Source organism: Narcine bancroftii, chromosome 5, assembly GCF_036971445.1.
Source record: "Narcine bancroftii isolate sNarBan1 chromosome 5, sNarBan1.hap1, whole genome shotgun sequence".
NCBI lineage: Eukaryota > Metazoa > Chordata > Chondrichthyes > Torpediniformes > Narcinidae > Narcine > Narcine bancroftii.
This window is the reverse complement of record NC_091473.1, coordinates 252,347,306-252,367,237: the sequence shown is the minus strand read 5'-3', so window position 1 is coordinate 252,367,237 and position 19,932 is coordinate 252,347,306. Positions and strand designations below refer to the sequence as shown.

The following is a 19,932-nucleotide window of genomic DNA, read 5'->3' as shown; positions in this document are numbered from 1 at the left end:
TTTCTCCTTGTGTTCAGTTGGATCTGTGCAGTGAAATCGGACTGTAGAATCCAAGCATATGATCCTCACCCATGGAATGGTTCTTAAATATGTTCAATAAAATCTGAAATATAAAAGATAGATGCATAATAAAGCTATGTTAACCTTGCCTCATAAGATACGTTCTCCAATCCAGGCAACATCCTGCCGACCGAAGGAATCCTACTTAACAATCTAAACTCCCCTGCCCCTTGCACTCATAACCATCTATTTTTCTTGTATCCATGTGCCTGTCTGAGTCCTTTAAATGTTCCTGTGGTAGTTGCCTCCACCATCACCCCTGGGAGTGCATTCCAAGTGCCCAGACTCTCATTTTAAAAATCGACCCCTGATGTTTCCCTTAAAGCTTTCTACCCTCACCTTGTACAGATGTCCTCTGGTGTTCATTACTCCCGCCCCAGGGAAAAATGTGCTGGCTGTTCACCTTATCTGTCCCTCTCAGAATCTTGTAGACCTCTATGACGTCTCCTTCATCCTCCTTCGCTTCAAACAGAAAAGCCCCAGCTCTGCTAAACTGACCTCCCTCATAAGTTACGTTCTCCAATCCAGGAAACAACCTGGTAAATCTCCTCTGCATCCTCTCAGCAGCTTCCACATCCTTCCTGTAATGAGGCGACCAGAACTGAACACTATTCCAAGTGTGGTTGTACCAGAGTTTTATAGAACTCTTGAACTCAATCCCCCTAATGAAGGCCAGCATGCTTACTTAACTTACATGGCAACCTTGAAAGAGCAATAGATGTGGACCCCAAGGTCCCTCTGTTCTTCGACTTGAAATTGTAATGAAACACAGCCAGTAATTTACAGAACATTGAATGTCAATTTTTTTTTCATGATACATGGTGGCCATTGAAACATGTCCAATTCCACCCATTGCTGCTCTGTGGTTAGTAAGGGATTGCTTTAGGTGGTATGTGGGTGGAAAGAAAAAGTTATGAAAACCACTGTTTTAATCGTACCTAATTGACTCATTATGTGTATGGTTTCAGAACTCCAAAGGAAATGGGCCGATGACAATTTTTCTCAAGCAAAATATTTCAGTAACAATTGGATGTAGAACAGTGATTCTCAACCTTCCCTTCCCACTCACATCCCACCTTAAGCAATCCCTTACTCATCACAGAGCACCGATGGCCGAGGGATGACTTAAAGTGGGATGTGAGTGGAAAAAGGTTGAGAACCACTGGGTTGGATTGATCCTTAAATAATTACAATAATGGAAGATGAGCACTGGGGAATATTATCTGGTATTGGACACATCTTCAGTGTTTCCTGGTATCATTGGGTGTTTCGGCATTTTAAACACAAGACGCTCTCTGCCAAGGCAGGTCCCCCACAGGCTGATTGGACTCGGATGTGTGTCCCATATCTGTTTCTCCAAGTGAAGGAGTCATTTCAGCTGAGTTTGAGAGGGAATTAATGCCTTTTCTGAGGGCCTGAGATTCCTACTTCTCTTAGAAACTTGGTCATTGATTGGGCAACATATCCCCTACAACTGACTTCAACCAGCTGCACCCTCACCTTCCAGCCTCGCTTTTCTGCTTTTCCAGTAAGATTAGTATAACATAGTATCTTCTGTTCTTGTGCCTCATCCATGGTACCCTTCCAAGGAACCGTTGAAGACAATCTGCCAAGAGCTGGACCAGAGTGACAGATATGATCTTCAGTTGGTGCTGGCAATTGCTGGTGGAAAGATGAATCACTGGCTGAAGTCTACAAGCAATTTCCAATCTCTGTCTGTGTTCAGTTGGCCTATGTCTCGGAGTGAGTAGGAGTGGGTCCTGTGACTTATTCCCTCCTGGATGAAAGGTATTGGGCAAGGGAGGGTGTCTAGGTTTGATGACAGCATGCCATTCAAAGTTCTCTTTCCTTCGGGTTCGACTGCTAGGCATCTCAACCTGTGTTGCCAGGCTTTGGGTGAAATTGACATTCAACCCAACCAAAATGTGTTTGAGGGTAGCAGGAACTGTGCAGAGGGGACATGCTGGGTCTTGCCCCAAGCACAGATTGAGGTTTGTGGGAGAGGGCAGGACATCACAATGTCTATTTGACTCCTCATTCTACAACTCCTTCCAGGTGAGCCTCCTCCTTTCAATAGCCTCCCATCTTGTCCTCTGTCCTTGTTTTGGTTGAGATATGTCGTTTGCTTCTTCTTGTTGGTGTTCTCCTTCCACTACAGGTTGTCAATGTCCAGAAGGACTTGCTTTCTACCCTGTGGGTTTCTTTGTTTCTAAGCCTAAGCCCCCTCTACCTTGTTGCACATCACCCACGATGTCCTGGCGTCGGAGCGCTGATTTTGCACTCTGTGATGCTGCTGGCAGCATCCATTTTCTGTCTGTTGATAAGGTTGGGCAGCGCCTCTTAAGCACAGGTCCCATGATTCTCTGAGCGTCATCTCCAGCCTCACTTTGGCACATTTGTATTCTTCCGCAAGGCTGGACAATGGCAACGACAGGATCCCATCCCCATAAAGCCCGACTCTACTAAGATATCTGGATAGCTCGAGCCACTTCCTTGTCACTGAGCTAATCAGACTCTTCATTTTCTCAACACTTCGTATATTGCTAATGGACACATGAGTTGTGGTAGCAGGTTGAACTGGAGGCACCACTCCTTTAGCTTCCCTTGGAGAACAGTGTTGTTAATTTGCTTCAGGCCATCGAGTATATCCCACCTGAGTGGGTCATCTTGCCCAGTGTCCTTTAGGGTTGCATTATACCAATGTCTGAGGGCTTTTGATTGGTTTCTCCACTGTGGTTGGTACCTGTTCTTCATTAGTGCAAAACCTTTTGTCCACAAGCTTGCCCATGCCAATGGAAATGCTGCGAGATTTGATTTCCATTCATGCCTATTTCATATTGCTATGAAGCTTATGGAGGAGATGTTTAGTGCATGTCTGTTGTTGTTAGTGTGGTCATGTCATCTATGTATGCTCTTGTTGGAGGAAGACGAATCCACTCTTCAGGAGCTCCTCTCCTACCACCCAACGTGATGCATGGATGATGAGCTCTAATGTCATGGTGAAAGCAAAGTGCTATGGAATTGTACTATTATTAATCTTTAGATTAAAATTATTTATATTTCTTAGAAAAGACTAAGTGGAAAGGCAAAGACTCTTACACACAGAAACTATTTTGAGACACCACATGTCTGCTAATTCATTGTTCAGTTGAAGCTGTACAAACATCCATAAAAGCCAGAAGTGACTCTTCATTGACACTAAAGACAATGATATTTACTCAGTGAAACACCTGTGTAGACAAGAAAGGCATCTGTTTCTCAGTTTGATCCGACAGCCCAGAAGTATTTCCTCATTAACATTTAGAAAAGTTGGAACTTCAAACATTCAGAGAGAGAGAGAGAGAGAGAGAGAGAGAGAGAGAGAGAGAGAGAGAGAGACTTGTATAATCTGTATAAACAAGCAGGAGGTCATTTACCATGATTCATGCTTTGGGAAAATGAAACAAAATCAGCTGTGATATCATGCCCTGTGATTACAACAACAGGAAAGCATTTGTAATATTGTACCAGCTTCATATGAAGTCAGAGATATAGTAACCTTCAATACGGTCGGTACTGTTGGGTGTTCTCTCTTTGACAGGGAAGAGACACAGAATCAAGGCAGCTTTATGAAAAGATGGAGCAATGGCACTTAATCAGTGTTAATGCATTTAACTGGGTTTATGAAATCATCGTGTGAAGCACAAGTTCTGAAATCTCCATGCAAGAGAGGGGCATTTGTGGAAAAAAGTCATTTGTATGAAGAAATATTTATTTGAAGCAAATCTACAGGAATTTATGAGTTTGAGAACTTTTGAACAGCAGTTTTAAAGACTGAGTTTCAACACAAAACATTTCTGAGACTGAACTTAAAAATTGACTTTTTTGAATTGTGCCTGAACTGTAATGGTTTGGGCTTGGCCACTGTAGAGTGTGTCAAAAGAATCAAAGGCTTGTTGATCCAAACCAAGGCTTTTATTAACTAAAAGACTGGAGCATATCACATGTAGGTCGACCAGTCCAGAATGACCTGGTCTGGCTAGGAGCAATCCTTTAAGACCTGCCAGTAGACTTGGCTATGCTCTCAGCCAATCACAGTCATCCTACACGACCAACTGTACTTATACACATTGGTGATAGAATCTGTACGATCACAGCCACACACAAACATATTCACATTTGCATATAGTGGGGTTAAGTAAGATTTTATATTATTAATAGTTATTAATAAAAATTATTGCTTTGAATTATTGATTTGGTGAATTTCTATTGTCACTGGTCTAGGTTGTAACACAAGGGGAGAGTTGCTACAACCTGCCATTAGGCCTATTTCCAGGTGCTGCCAAGCAATGGTGCATTGCTGTGTTGTAATGGAGGACTGGAGATCCTGAAAATACACTTGGATGAGATGTTTGATGGCCTCTAGAACCTTGAAGATGTTGAAGGCTGTCTGGAGCATTTTATGAGGGACTGATCTAAAGGCTTTGGGTAGATCTAAAAATACTACGTGCCAGTCTTTTTATATTTGGTGCCAGATGATGCTAGTGTGTTCTAAGCATCCAGTGAATCCATGTACTCCTGCCTTCTGCGCTGATGTAATGTTATGAGCCAAGAGGACCCCAAAACCCAGTAGCAATAGAAACTCACCAAGATATATAGTTACTTAAACAAAAGTTCTTTCAATTATCTTTAAACATGAAAACTGGATCGAAATCTAACTTGGTGACATTAACTTAACTAACCTAACTTAACCCCCTTCTAATTCTAAGCGCATGTGTATGTAATGTATGTTAATCTTTAGATTAAAATTATTTATATTTCTTAGAAAAGACTAAATGGAAAGGCAAAGACTCTTACACACAGAGCTGCAAATTCTGAAAAGTTCTTGGATTCACAGTCCAATCTCACTTCTCATTCCTCCATTCACTGGTTGCAGGCAATTCTTATGCTGTGCACAGAATTTAACATTTATGAATCTTCACCAGGCTCTGATGCTTGAAAGGTAAGTGGTTACCACTCAGGAAGGTTCTTGTTGGTTTTCAGAGAGAGATTTGTTGTGCCTTGGCCACCCACAGCTAATTAATTTTTAATCAGCCACTTCAGTGTCTTGCCGAAGGAACTTACACCATCAGGGTTCTCAGGCCACCAAAGAGTTCCATTTTGTTTCTCTTTTTTCAAGTGAAACATTATGCAGCCAGCCATCTCCTCTTGTATGGACCACAAGGGCTTTGACCAGATGAAGTGCCAGTTAATGAAGGCTATGTAGTTAACCAGGAATCATGGCTTTTATTAGTAGAAACTCAGTAATATAATAATGAATGATAATGGGTGCTTACACAGTTATAGCCAAGGGGAGTGTCTTTAGTGGTAAAGATAATACATGTCCGATGTCAGTAGAGCAGACTAAGCACAGCAAAAGACTGAGAGGATGACACAGATTCATCACAGTCCCCCCCCCCCCCCCCCCTCCCACCCCCCCACCCCCCCGGCAGAAGTTGGGTTAATATTAAAAGAACAATTTCTTGGGTGAAAATGAAGCAAGCAAGTAATTCTAAGCATAACATAAAATTGTCAAATAAATAGCATTGAGAATTTACTGACATAGCCAATTCCTCAGGCTAACTGCATGGGTCTTTCTCAAGTTCCCTCCTTGGCAATTGAAGTCTCCCACTCTTTTCTACAGTGAATAGGCCCTTGATGAACTTGTCAGGATCTTTGTAGAAGTTTGCTCTTGCCCCATACTTTCTTTTGCTGCCTTCTCAGGCTCACTGCTCTTTGCAGAGTAGCAAGACGCTTCTTTATCTCTTTGTGTGACACATCAATTCCTCCCTTATCCTCCTCTGATGCCTTCCTCCATTGTGTCCTCAGTTGCTGTCTTTCTTTTACAACTCTCAATTTCCTGTTGCCTTCTTGATTTCAGCCGACTTAGTTCCTTGTTTCCTCTTTCTTTTTTCCTTCACTCCAAATCTTTCCTCTCCATAAATGGATATAATGTTTCCCTGTATATGAGTACCAGATCTGACCTCAGGTTGGTGATGCACCAAAATTCTGACTTGCAATGAACAGCCATTTGTCAAAATAATTGTAAACTTTATTGAATTAAAAAAGAAAATTTATACAGAAATTCACAGTAATGGTGGTGCATAATAAAGTTCAGAGTCCTCTTTTGGTGTGAGAGCAGAATGAGGTTAGAGTAACAAGGTCCAAGAGCCTGACAGCTGTTTGAAAGAAACTGTACTTGAACCTTAAGGTGCTGATCTTGACGTTTCTGTATCTTCTCCTTGAAGATAGCAGAGAGGAGAAGTTATGTCCATGATGCCTACTAGTGGATGAGGCGGGGGGGGGGATCTCATTGAAACATTTTGAATGTTGAAAGGCGTAAACCGAGTAGATGTTGAAGGGTTGTTTCCCACGGTGAGAGAGTTTAGGTCAAGAGGGCACAACTTCAGGATTTAAGGGTGTTGTTTAGAACAGAGATGCAGAGGAACTTCTTCAGCCAGAGGGTGGTGAATCTGTGGAATTTGTTGCCACAGGTGATTGCGGAAGCCGGATCAATCGGAAATTGATAGGTTCTTGATTAGCCAGGGCATCAAAGATTGTGAGGAGAAGGTCAGGCAGTGGAGCTGAGTGGGAAAATGGATTTGCTCAGGATTGAGTGGTCGGACAGATTCGATGGACTCTTATGTCTTATGGTCTTAAGGTCTTCTTCATGAAGGTAGCAGTGAGAAGAGGGTGTGGCCAGGGTGATGGGGGTCCTTTATGAAGGGCTCCAGCCTGAAACATTGGAGATGCATTTTCACCTTTGCTACATAAAGACTCTGTTTGACCTGCTCAGTTTCTCCAGCATTTGTGTGTTTTTTACTTAACCATGGCCTTAATCCTGTGTTTTATCGGGGTCCTTTATAATGTTGGCTGTCTTCTTGAGGCAACACCTCCTGTAGATGTCTGCGGTGAATGGAGTTCATAGACTGCGATGTCTGCTACCTTTTAGAATCTATTTTGAAACTGTTTAAGCTCATGATTCCAGATTTTTACATCTGAGTTCTACATGGAAAATGTTACGCTCTTATCTGCCCAAAGCAGAATCTTTAGCAGAAGGAGATGTTCAGGGCCTGAGTGTGGACAAATGCAGGTTGTGAAGGAGGTGATTATTAAAGGAGACCCTTGATTGAATCAGTTGTGCAAGAGAATTCCAAACCACCAACTGATGAATGTGGCATAATTCCTGTTATCCTGTCAACACGAAAGCCGTTTCGTGACTTGGCATGACTGATAAATCAAGGAAACCAACACATGTAGAAACTGTAACTTCAAAAAATGTTACTATTCCGAAAGACGAATTCTAGGCTTCGAAGCAACTGGAGGCTCTGCATAAATGCAATTTCCCTCTTGTAAATTTCTATGATTTAATCAGGTAACGTACGCAGAAAGTAATAAGGAATTTTATTGAACAGAGGTCATTTTTGATGCCAATGTTTTTCCATTGTCATCTTAGATATGGTGAAGCTAAACACAGATGATGCACTTTTGTCTTTGGAGAAGGTCGCGCTAAGTTGTACACTTTATCGAATAAATAGTCGATAATGTTCATGTGTTACTGATTTGCTTTTGTAAACCGATTAAGTATTCATAAATGCACTCACAAATTTGATTAGCATCCAATTGATTAAATGCTATTGGTTAAATACCCTTGAATCTATATTAATAGTTTTCAAATGACCCCTCCTGTACTTTCTCAAGGACGGCATGGTTGGCATAGCAGTTAGCTATCCTCCGGTTTCCTCCCCCCAATCTGAAACATACTAGGGGTTAAGGTTAATTGGGTGTAATTTGGCGGCAAGGTCTCATGGTTGAAATGGACTATTACCGTGCTGTATGTCTAAACTTAAAAAAAAATTAAATTAAACTGCATATCGACCATAGCCCTCAAATCCTCTCCCTTAATGTACTTCTCTAAAATTCTCTCAGATGTTGAAATCAGTCCACTAGCATCTGGTTCCACCCTCTCACCACCTTCAGAGAAAAGGTTCCCCTTAAACATTTCTCCTTTTGCCCTTAACCAATGTTCCTATCTCACCCAACCTCAATGGAAAAGGGTTTCTTGCATTTACCCCATCTATACATGCATTAAGTTTGTATGGGAGCAGAATTTATAAAAGGCACGTTGGCAGGTACCTGATTGGGAAAAGTTGCAGTGGTTTTCCAACTACCCCCCTAAACTCACATTCCACCTTGAGTAATCCCTAGGCCATCGGTGCTCTGTGATTAGTAAGGGATTGCTTAAGGTGGGATGTGAGTGCGAAGGGAAGGTTGAGAATCACTGCTCCAGACCCAATTGTTACTGAAATATTTGGCTTGAGGAAAATTGTCATTGGCCCATTTCCTTTGGAGTTCTGAAACCGTGCACATAACGAGTCAATTAGGTACAATTAAAACAGTGGTTTTCAACCTTTTTCTTTCCACTCACAGGCCACTTTAAGCAATTCCTTACTAATCACAGAGCACCGATGGCATGGGTGGTTTGTGAGTTTAGTGGGGCAGTTTGGAAACCACTAGTTTATTGGCTGAATACAGGCAAATGCAATGAGTTTAATTGGTATGAACGGGTTAGGCTGAGGGACCCGTGTCTGTGCTGTAAAACTCTCTGACTCTGTAGTTTTCCTAAGGAGAGATTTGAACAAACTCAGTGGCCAAAATGTTTTGCAATTCATCCAACTGTATTCACTTATCTGCATACATAATAATTCCATTTCTCCATTTGATAAAACAATTTTAACCCAATTTCTGATTGCATTATCTGTTAAAAGGCTTTAATTCCACAGCATTTATCAACGAACTTCAGGAATTTGTCCTTAAAGAAAGGGGTTATATTGAGATAAATGAATCACGAGTGCTTTAATATTTACTTCTCACATCGAATGATTGTATCTGCATCCATGTGACCACGACTCCTCGACTATAAATATTGTGGCTCAGAAGCCAGACTTCAGATTCTGAAAAGAGTCTGACCAACACCATGAAGTGGATCCTCCTTGCTCTTGTGTGTGTTCAGCTCTCTGATGCCTTAATCAGGTAGGACCGTCTTAACCGAAAATATGGATGGGACAAGGATTTCTTTTTATTCCCCAAGGAAGAGTGACGTGGTTTCTAAAATTGCTTCCACTTCCACAGGGTTCCCCTGTACAAAGGCAAATCTGCCCGTGATGCACTTCGGGAGAAGGGATTGCTGAAAGACTTCCTGCAGAAACATCCCTTTGATCCCTGCTCAAAATATGGAGGAGTCTCTGGATCTCTGGAATCCAAGGAACCAATGATCAACTACCTGGATGTAAGTAATTCCTGACGTCTATCAACCAACATGTGGAGTAAATGCACACTTTGGACAGCCTTGGTGTGAAATTATTACTCTTTTTTAATAGTTTATTTAAAATTTTTGACCATGCATGCAGTCAATTGCAAAATTAAAAAAAATACAAGGCTTTGACAATGATCTTATAACCTGAATTTAATAATGAAATAAGTCTATAAGATGATGATTTCGTCGGGTCCCTATCATTTTTTTGGTATCACAATGACAATTGTTGTTGCAAGTGTTTCCAGGATAGTTTCTGCTTCAGACACCTGATCTAGTACTTCCATAAAAAGAGGAATCAACAAATCTTTAACTTCTTTCTAAAATTCAGGAGGGAAACCTTCTTCCCCTGGAGATTTATCACTTTGAAATGAGCTCAATGCTTCCCTAACCTCCTCCTGAGAAAAGGGAACATTTAGTTCCACCTGTTCTTCCAAATCTAACCTTGGAAGTCTTGTTTGTGATAAGAAACCTGACCCCCTCCCTTCGTCCTTCTAAACTCCAGTGAATGCAGGCCCAGAGGCATCAAATGCTCCCCATGTGTTAAATCTCTTATCCCTGGATTCAATCTCCCCACAATTAAGAACATCTACAGGGAAAACTGCCGTCGGAGAGCAATCATCAAAGACCCTCCCCACCCAGCTCACGCTCTGTTTTTGCTGCTGCCATCAGGAAAGAGATATTGGTGCCACATGACTCATACCACCAGGTTCAGGAACAGCTCATCCCCCCTCCCCCCACCATCAGACTCCTCAATGACAAACTCAATCAGAGACTCATTTTAGAACTCTTACTTGAGCACTTTATTGATTTTCTTTTGTTCTCTCTGTATTGTACGGTCAGTTTGTTCTCATTTATTTTATTTGTTTACTTGTTTACGCTGTGTACAGTTTATTTTTTGCACTACCAATTAGTGGTGATTCTGCCTGCCCCACAGGAAAAAGGAATCTCAGGGTTGTATGTGATGTCGTGTATGTACTCTGACAGTAAATCTGAAATCTGACCAGCCTTCACTCCCTTTTGCATTTTTACTCTCTGCTTTTCTATTTTGTGTTAATCTTTTCTCATAATCCAACTTCCCTTTCCTTATTTCTTGCTTCTTGGTTCTTTGTTGCGTTTTAAAGTTTTCCCAATCTTCTGGTTTCCCACTGCTCTTGGCAACTTTGTACACACGAGCTGTTCATTTGACGCCTTCCTTGATTTCTTTAGTTATCCGAGGCTGGATTCCCCCACCCTTACTGTCCTTGCTTTTTAACTTGTGATGAGCCCCTTGAAAAATCTTTTCCTCTGTTCCTCACAGATCCCTCCAACTATCCTGTGTTCCCAGTCTACCCTGGCCCATTCCTCCCTCATCCCCTTTGTGTAAAATATTGGTTTTGGTCAGAACTATTGTACATGCATTTGACTAAAGCTGTGATTGCTCTTTCCAAGAGGATCCTTAACTACAAGATTGCTAATTTTACCTATCTCATTGCACAGAGGAAAATCCAAAATGGCATGTTCCCTTGTAGATTCAGTCGCATGCTGTTTAAGAAAGCTATCATGTATGCATTCTATGAAGTCTTCCTCAAGGTTGCCTAGAACATCCTGATTCATCCAGTCCACGTGCATGTTAAAGTCCCCGATGATAAAGGCTGTTCCACCCTTAAATGCCTCTGGTATTTCTTGGTTTATTGCCTGTGCCACTGTAACATTAATATTGACTGGCCTGTAGACAACTCCCACCAGTGATTTTTTCCCCCCTTTACTGTTCCTAATTCTCTGCCCAGATTGGATTCAACTTTTCGCTCCTTAAATCTTGCATCATCTTTCACTATTGCCCTGATCTCATCCTTATCCAAGAGCCCTACCCCACCTCCCTTACGTATTACCTGATAACCTTGGATATTTCATTCCCCACCCTCTCCACTGTGCAGACGCGTAAAGGCCACGAAACGATACCCCTTTGTACAGGTTTATGCCACAAGTTCCCTGACCTTATTTTGAATACTACGGGCATTCATATAAAATGCCTGAATACCCACTGTGATTTTAAAATCTGGTCATCTTTGCCTCTTTGGCTCTTGAATTTTATCTCCTCTGCTCTTACTTTTCTCTTTCTTAATGCCTGCTTTCACTTTATCCACACTTCTCTTTGACTTTATCCATCCCTCTCCAATCTGTTGAACCCACCCCACCCCCCCCCCCCAACTATATAGTTTGAATCCCTCTCCACATCCTCGTTATGCGATTCATTAGGATTCCGCCCCATCTCAGTTCTGATGGAGCCCATCTCCTTTGAACAGATCCTTCTTTCCCTAATACTGGTGCTAATTTCCCATGACATGCAATCCAGTTCTCCCAGATCATAGCTTGAGCCACACATTCAACTCTCTAATCTTCATGAGCTGATCTATTCTCCCACTCAGCCCCACTCCCCTTTCTTCTCCCCATAAGCATTGATACCTTGACTATGGGTCTTGTAGTTGTTATACTGACCATCACCAAGTCATTCTCTCGCCTCCTTGACCTCACAAGACCAAAGAGCCTTTGGGATTTCAGGAGGCAATATTAGCCACCTCTGGAGTTAGTACCACATCTGAAATCTAGATAATTAATGCACAAAATCAAGCACCCCCTAAAATCTTGTTTGGATTGTTTCTTTTCACTGCACTGCACATTTCTGCTTTGGTACCAAGCCACTTCCAGGTGGAGATTCACTTGTTCTGATGGGTTTTGAGGAAATAGCAGCAAGATCTTTTGTTAGAGTGATTTATTTTTCCTGAACTAATCAACAGCAATTTCTTTTTGCTGACAGATGTCGTACTATGGAGCGATCAGCCTTGGTAATCCTCCACAGAGCTTCACTGTCATCTTTGATACTGGGTCATCCAACCTCTGGGTCCCATCTGTCTACTGTAACCAGCAGCCATGTAGTAAGTAAATACATCCCTGCCATGAAACATTCTTCAGCTCATATCTAGTCCTTGTGAGATCCTGACATCCGTCCAGCACCAGCTGAGAATTCTGACTGGAGTTTGGAAGGTTGGGGGTGGATTGTAGAGAGACCTACAAAACTTTGAAAGGAATAGATAAATGAGAAGCAAGGAAGATCTACTGCGAGGTGACATGGGCCTCAAAGTTTGGGGAGTAGATTTATGGCTGAGATAAGGAGGAACTGCTTCTCCCAGAGAGTGGTGGAATTCTCTGTCAAAGGAAACAGAAGAGGCTGCCTCATTAAATTTTTTTAAGGTGCAAGTGGTTATAGTTTTGAACAATATCAGATTAATTTAAATTTTATTTACAACACAGTAGAAGCCGATTCTGGCCATTTAAACTCTTGCCACCCAATTACATCCAAATAACCTACAATGCTGTACCATTTGGAAGATAAGAGGAAACCAGAGCACCTGGGGAAAACGTACAAAGGTCACGTGGAGAATGTACAAACTCCTTAGAGTCATGCTGGAGTTGAATACGGGTCGCTGGCGCTACAATAGTGTTGCACTAACTGTGACGTTAACCCTGCAACTCTTTTTGGACCTGAATTCTTTGAAGTTTAGAAATGTGAAATAATCGTATTAAAATACAAAACCCTAAGAAGTCATGATAAGAGTAATGTTGTGAGTTTTCTGTAAGTAGGAGAGACAGGAGAAGGGAGCAGAGTTTCCGAGGGGAGTCATTTAAAATGGAGGCACTTCTGGCAGTGGGTGGTGAATGTCTGGAATTCCCAGTCCCAGAGGGGTCGAGCAGGTGATGTCCCCCTGACAGGTGAAGAGGAGCTTGATACAGTTTTGATAGATCTGGGATTTGAGGGTGAAGTGGAATGTTAAAGAAATTTGGCAATGTCAAAAGGCTCAGACAACACCCTGCTTGACAGATCAGGGCAGTAAAAACACACCCAAACGCTGGATGAACTCCGCCGGTCTTTCCAGCATCTATTGGAGACACAGATGTTTTGGGCCTGAGCCCTTCTTCAAGGAATAAGCAGAATGAGGCAGAAGTAGGAAATCCCAGAAAGTATCAAAATTCAAACAATGGGGAAGGAATCCAGACCAACAAAAGGTGTTAATTGAATACGATAAGGGACAAGGTAAGAATTTATCATGCTTGTGCGAATGGAGACAGTGTGGAGAGCCAGAGATAGGGAAAGGTGATGGGGAAGAAGGGTGGGGGGGGGGGGGGGGCGGAATGGGTTTAACGAAAGCCAGAGAAGTCAATATTGATGCCATACAAAAAGAAAACTGAGATGACCCGTAAATCAGAGGGAAAACACCTCCAAAATCAAAGATGAAAGGACCGGCTGAGTTCCTCCATCATTCTGGTGTGGTTTTACTACAATCAGAGCATCTGCAAACTTTCATGTTTCACTCTTGATAGACCCGAAAAGCCACATGTTGAAACTGTTCTTCTCTAAATCGATAAAATGGATGTTTCATTGCAGTGAACCACCATAGATTCAATCCATCCCTGTCGTCAACCTACAAAAGCAATGGTCAGTCTCTGTCCATCATGTACGGAACAGGAAGTATGACTGGAATTTTGGGATATGACACCTTGAGGGTAAGTAGATGCCACCTTCATGAATATAGGCCCAGTGAAGGCAGCGAGGCAGCAGATCGACCTGCTGTCCTTTCACCCCTGGTTCTGGTCGGCGTACCTTCCTGACTGATTTTTCTTAATCCTCTCTCTCTCTCTCTCCCTAGCTTTCAAACATCGCTGTCAATCAACAAGAATTTGGTCTAAGTAAAACCGAACCTGGCAGTTTCTTCACCTACTGTAAATTTGACGGTATTTTGGGCTTGGGCTACGCCTCACTTGCAGCATCTGGTGCCACCACTGTGTTCAATAACATGGTATCTCAGAACCTGGTTCCAGAATCTCTCTTTTCCGTCTACTTGTCAAGGTTGGTATTTGGTTCATTTTCCTTCCCTTGTGAAGAATTTGTGATATCACCTTACTTTGGTTGGTCACATCAAGACCGACGTCCTTGGTCGGGATCAATTCGGGGATGGAAGTCCAGGTCAATATGGTCAAGATCTCTTTATTGTCGTGCAATAGTACAGAACATAATTTTATTACATGAAAATGCCTTCCCCTGCCATACGGCAGACAAAGAGCCACCATTAGTGCTGCCCGGCACTGCTTATAGTAAGAGGGAAAACAAAAGAGAGTCCGATCAGAGTTCATTGCCTTTGGATTCTCCTCCAGCACTCCCACAGGCTCTGCAGCCGCACACACTCCTGTTCAATCCATTAGCAACCCGAGCTCCAGATCCAAACCTTTGACACCATCAGGCAACTTCGGTGCCCGAGGCCCTTCTTGCACACAATGTCCTCTTAAGCCCCAGCTCCGATACCCAGTTCCTGTGAGCCGTCTCCAGCAGCCTGCATCCTGTGCAGGTCCCCCGACCGTAAGTCTCCCGCAGTCTGCGCACGTCCATCAGCTGGTGAGCCCTTCGCGGCCGTGGCCACTGTTTTGAAAGGCTGTTTCTGTTTTTTCTTCTTAAGGGAGAGGGTTGGGGGGGTGGGGAGTTGCTCTCCAGGTTTCTGGTGCCCTGCACTGGTTTGCTGCTCCTCCAGTGTCTGCACTGCTCGGAGATCTGGTGCATCTGGGAATGTATTGTTTGAAAGGGAATGCTAAATTGATGAATTTGGTATCTGTGTCTGATTAATGCAAGTCTTTCTGTCAATGTGTTATTGAAATTACCCCATTAATTCTGAGCGATTCTCACGAAACGTTGTTTTACAGAGAAGGTGGCCACTCTGGCAGCGAAGTCGTATTTGGTGGTCTTGACTCAAGCCACTACACCGGCTCAATCTACTGGGTCCCCGTCACCCGTGAGGCCTACTGGCAAATCCAGATCGACAGGTAGGTGACTCCCCGTCCCACTGGAACAGCGTTGAGAGGGGTCCCCTGCAGATCAGCCTTTGGAGGCTAAATGCCGTGCCACTGATGGAGTTAGAATTTGCAGAAGGGAGCGTTTATTTCCAGCTGACTTTGGTAGAGTCTCCAGTTACAGACATCCAATATGTAATCACGGCTTTTAAAAGGCTTCTGCATGGATCCCTGAATATTCAGGGACTGGAGGGGTTATGGGTCCAGTGCAGGCAGAAGGGACCTGGCATCACATTAGTGTAGATATCATGGGCCAAAGGACTTGTTCTTGTGGTTTACTGATTGATGCTTTATATGTCATTAATTTAGATTTTTTTAAATTTTGACATACAGCACGGTTACAGGCTATTTAGACCCACAAGCCCGTGCCGCCCAATTTACACCCCTTTATACTACATCCCCCCCTGTACATTTTGAAGGGTGGTAGGATACCAGAGCCGCTGGGAAAAACTCACGCAGACACGGGGAGAATTTATGAACTCCTTACAGAATCCTATTTCCGATCACCGGCGTTTCTCTAAACACTACACCAACCACGTTGACGTACCTCAGTCATATGAACAGAAAGAGTTATTTTGTTTTGTATTTAGCCAGGACCACACATGGAAATCTCCAGATTAAGGGCAACATCCACTTAAATTGAGTTTAAATTTCCTTTTACAAAATGAGAACAGGTATAACCATCATCTTATGGTTTGATATCTATGGGGTGAATTTCTCCAACCATTTAGATATCACTACCTCCAAGCGAGCCAACCAAGATATGGAATCAAAAGAAACCATTCGATTGATTTAAGCCATGTTGACAAAGAATTAGAAATTGGAACTTCAGGATTCTGTCACATAGTCTTTCACCCCACATGAATGTGCACATTTCTGCTGAAGGGCCAGAAAATGACAACAAAATCTGGTGGGAGGTGGGACTGAATGTGGTGAGAGTGTATGATACTGAGACACTTTCTGGCATCTCCTTCTATTCTACATAAAATAAATCACTTTGTGGTTAGATTTTCTTTATTATTTGCTCAACTAACCCAATGGATTTGGAGTGTTGACTAGGAGACCATAAGACATCGGAGCAGAAATAGGCCATTGAGCCCCATCAAGCCTACCCCACCATTTAATCATGAGCTGATTCATTTCCCCACTCAGCCCCACTGCCCGGCCTTTCCCCATAACCTTTGATGCCCTGGCTAATTAAGAACCTGTAAATCTCTGCCTTAAATACACCCAAATATGTGGCCTCCACAACTGCCTGTGGCAACAAATTCCAGCCTCAAGGAATTCTTCAATCCTGAAGTTGTGCTCTCTTGTGCTAAACTCCATCTTTCTTTCTCCCTCAGAGTGACTGTCAACGGACAGATTGTGGCCTGTAGCTATGGATGCCCTGCCATCGTTGACACTGGAACCTCTCTCCTCGTGGGTCCCAGCTCACCCATCAATAACATTCAGCAGTCCATTGGAGCAATGGAGAATTACTATGGCGAGGTAGAGTTAACTGAGCAGAGATCTGCACCCGGTACCAAATGCCTTGCTTCATTGCCCTGTTCCCGTGCAAGACTGTTCTGCGTTCTATGCAGAGTAGAGTTGGAGAAAGTGGGAGAATAGAATGTAGTGTCTGGATGCTCGTAGACAAATTTGTTCACTAACATCTGGATGGGGGTCGAGAAGGCAAGGAAAGGAAGACAGAGATAGACTGAATGAAAATGAATTAGTAACTGTTCTACAAATCCAGCAAGGATAACTTTGAACCAGTTAAGTTCCCGTAGCAAACCTTTGACTTAGAGTGGGTTAAAGGAGATGAGCAACTTCCTCTAGTTGGACAGGACCTGTGGTGGAGAGGGACTGGTTGAGCCTCAAAGGAAGAAGTGAGGAGCTGATCCTGATGGCGGATGGAACTATAGACGGTGAAAATGAGGCAGCTGAGGCCAGGAATCTGTCCAACTCTTGGAGAGCTTCAGGGACGATGCTAATGTAAATGCAAAGGTTGGGAGAAATATGGCAAGAATGGGATCAATCATTGGGTCCACCAGGAATGTACTGCTTGTAGATCTCGATGTAGAAATTGAAGTGGGTTGTGTGAATTTGAGGGCTTTGAGGCTGGAGGGTTTGGTGGGAAGATCTCCAGGGAAGAAAAGGTCAATGACTGTCCAGAATGCAAAGGCCTGACTGGTCCTGGCATGAAGGGAGGTTGGAGGTAGGTTCAGAACTGACGGGCCAGTCTCCACGAGGTCACGCTCAGGTTGATAATCATCCACAGCAGTATCTCTAGATCCGTTTTGTTTTTATCATAGTTTACTTCAGCTGTAATTCCCCATTCCAACTTGATCTGAATATTGTCAAATCAAATCAAGTCAAGTTGATTGTCATCTGACTGTACAAGTACAACCTGACGAAACAGTGTTCTCCGGTCCTCGGTGCAAAACACACAACCAGATACAGCACACGTACAAACAAACAATACACATGCAGGACAAATATTTCATCGATACAAATAAATATATGGATATTGTTTCCTGAAGATGAGAATCTTGGATGGTGAGTATAAACAGTTCCTTTGGTTGTTCAGCATTCTCACTGCTTAATTGATGAAGGGCCCAGGCCAGAAACATTGGTTGCCCTTCACTTCCCACAGATGCTGCACGACCTGCTGAGTTTCACCAGCACCGCTGTTCGCTGCACGTGACCCCAGCATCTGCAGACTCTCTCGTTTTTAACTGAATACTGTTACTTTTGCCTTGTAGTATTCCATAAACTGCAATGATATCAGCAGCATGCCTAATGTGGTCTTCACAATCAACGGATATGACTTCCCTCTTCCCGCCTCAGCCTATGCTCTGAAGGTATGTGACTGGACGCCATGTGGGGGTGGAGATTTCCAACGAATCTTGCACGGGTTAATTGCTGATGGATTGCTCGAGGAGTCGACATGTGACCCACCGTTAACTGCTGTCCGTTTTCTTCCAGCAAAGTGACGGCGGCCAGGAATACTGCATGAGTGGGTTTGGCGCATCAGGCCAGAGCCTCTGGATTCTGGGGGATGTCTTCATCCGAGAATACTACTCCATCTTTGACATGGGAAACAACCGCGTGGGGTTGGCCAAGGCCGTTTAACTTTCCCATCAACGTTCTCAACCAAGGCTCATCCCCATTCACGTTTGCAGATTGACTTAATCAACCTCATGATCCCCAGGAGTATGTGATCAGCCAGTGCCATTTTCGGATGTCCGCAGTACAGTGTTATTGAACAGTCTTGTGCCCAACAGGGCTCTGTTCCAAGACAGAAAATGAGAAGAGAAATAAACCTGAAGTTAAAAGCCGTGTCTGGATGGGATTTTAAAGGAGCGATCTATGAACTTTGGGTGTGAGCTGGAAATGAGAATGCTGATTTCATGTAATTATGTCTACTCTTTGATTGTGTCCCAATTTTCTCCTTGTGTTTAGTTGGATCTGTGCAGTGAAATCGGATTGTAGAATCTAAGCATATGATCCTCTCCCATGGAATAGTTCTTAAATATGTTCAATAAAATGGAATCATGAAACAGATATTCCCAGCATTTCTGTGTCTTTGACTTTGTGGGGGAGCATATCATTAATAGAATTGCGTTCAATTATCCAGGTAAAACATGAAAGTCTGCAGACACTGTAGTTGAGGCAAATACACAATGCTGGGGAAGCCCAACTGGTCAAACAGTGCAGGTTATACAGCAAAGATAAAGATACATGGCAGAAGTTTCTGGTTTGAGCCCTTTATCAAGGTTATCAGATGAATTATCTGAGGTTAGCTCACTGAACAGAGAACATTATAGTACAGTGCAAGCCATTCGGCCCATGATTTTGTTCCATTTGATGGAATCCTACTCAACAAAATTAAACATCCCCTCCCTCACACCCATAACCCTCTATTTTTCTTGCATCCATGTGCATGTCTGTGTCTTTTAAAAATCTGTCCCTGACATCTCACTTAAACATTCCTCCCTCACCTTGTACAGACATCCTCTGGTGTTTGTTGCTCTTGCCCCAGGATACAGGTATTGAATGTTCACTTTATATATGCCTCTCATAATCTTTATTAACCCTTTGGAATCTGTGTCCTTTTTTTTTAGGGACTAACAACCATATCTACTCCGTGTCCAGGTTTTGGTGGGCGATCAACAAGCGCATATACTTCATATCCTGGTTTTCCAGGACTGATTTTATACCCAACCACCAGCTGGTTTGTACTGGTGTTCATACTGTCATTTACCCAAGGACCCTTTCCGGAGTTTATATTATGAAAGGTTAAAAATGGCCAGAGTCCAAAGGGTTAAGTCTCCTCTCATCCTTCTTCACTCCAAAGAGAAAAGTCCCAGCTCTGTTAACCCCGTCTCATAAGACACATTCTCCAATCCAGGCAACATCCTGGCAAATCTCCTCTGCACCCTCTCCACAGCTTCAGCATCCTTTCTGTAATGAGGAGACCAGAACTAAACACGTGTGGTTGAACCAGAGTTTTATAGAGCTGCAACATTCTTGACCTCAATTCCCGACTGATGAAAATTACCCGATTGAAGTTCCCTGTCTACCCATCAACCTGCGCGGCCACCTTGAGAGAGCTGTGGACTCTGCTCTTCCACTTGAAATTGTAGTGAACACAGCCAGCAATTCATAGAGCATCAAATGTC

At 43.1% G+C, this 19,932-nt stretch overlaps 1 protein-coding gene across 1 annotated transcript; it reads left to right on the top strand.

Moving 5' to 3' along the window:
- The first annotated feature begins 9,045 nt into the window (after positions 1–9,045).
- Positions 9,046–18,814, top strand: LOC138762976 (pepsin A-like). Its single transcript, XM_069936466.1, has 9 exons — positions 9,046–9,111; positions 9,211–9,367; positions 12,189–12,306; positions 13,815–13,933; positions 14,077–14,276; positions 15,122–15,241; positions 16,612–16,756; positions 18,013–18,111; positions 18,236–18,814. The coding sequence occupies exons 1-9, from the start codon at positions 9,056–9,058 to the stop codon at positions 18,380–18,382; spliced, it is 1,161 nt and encodes a 386-aa protein (XP_069792567.1). The 5' UTR covers positions 9,046–9,055; the 3' UTR covers positions 18,383–18,814.
- Positions 18,815–19,932: the final 1,118 nt, after the last annotated feature.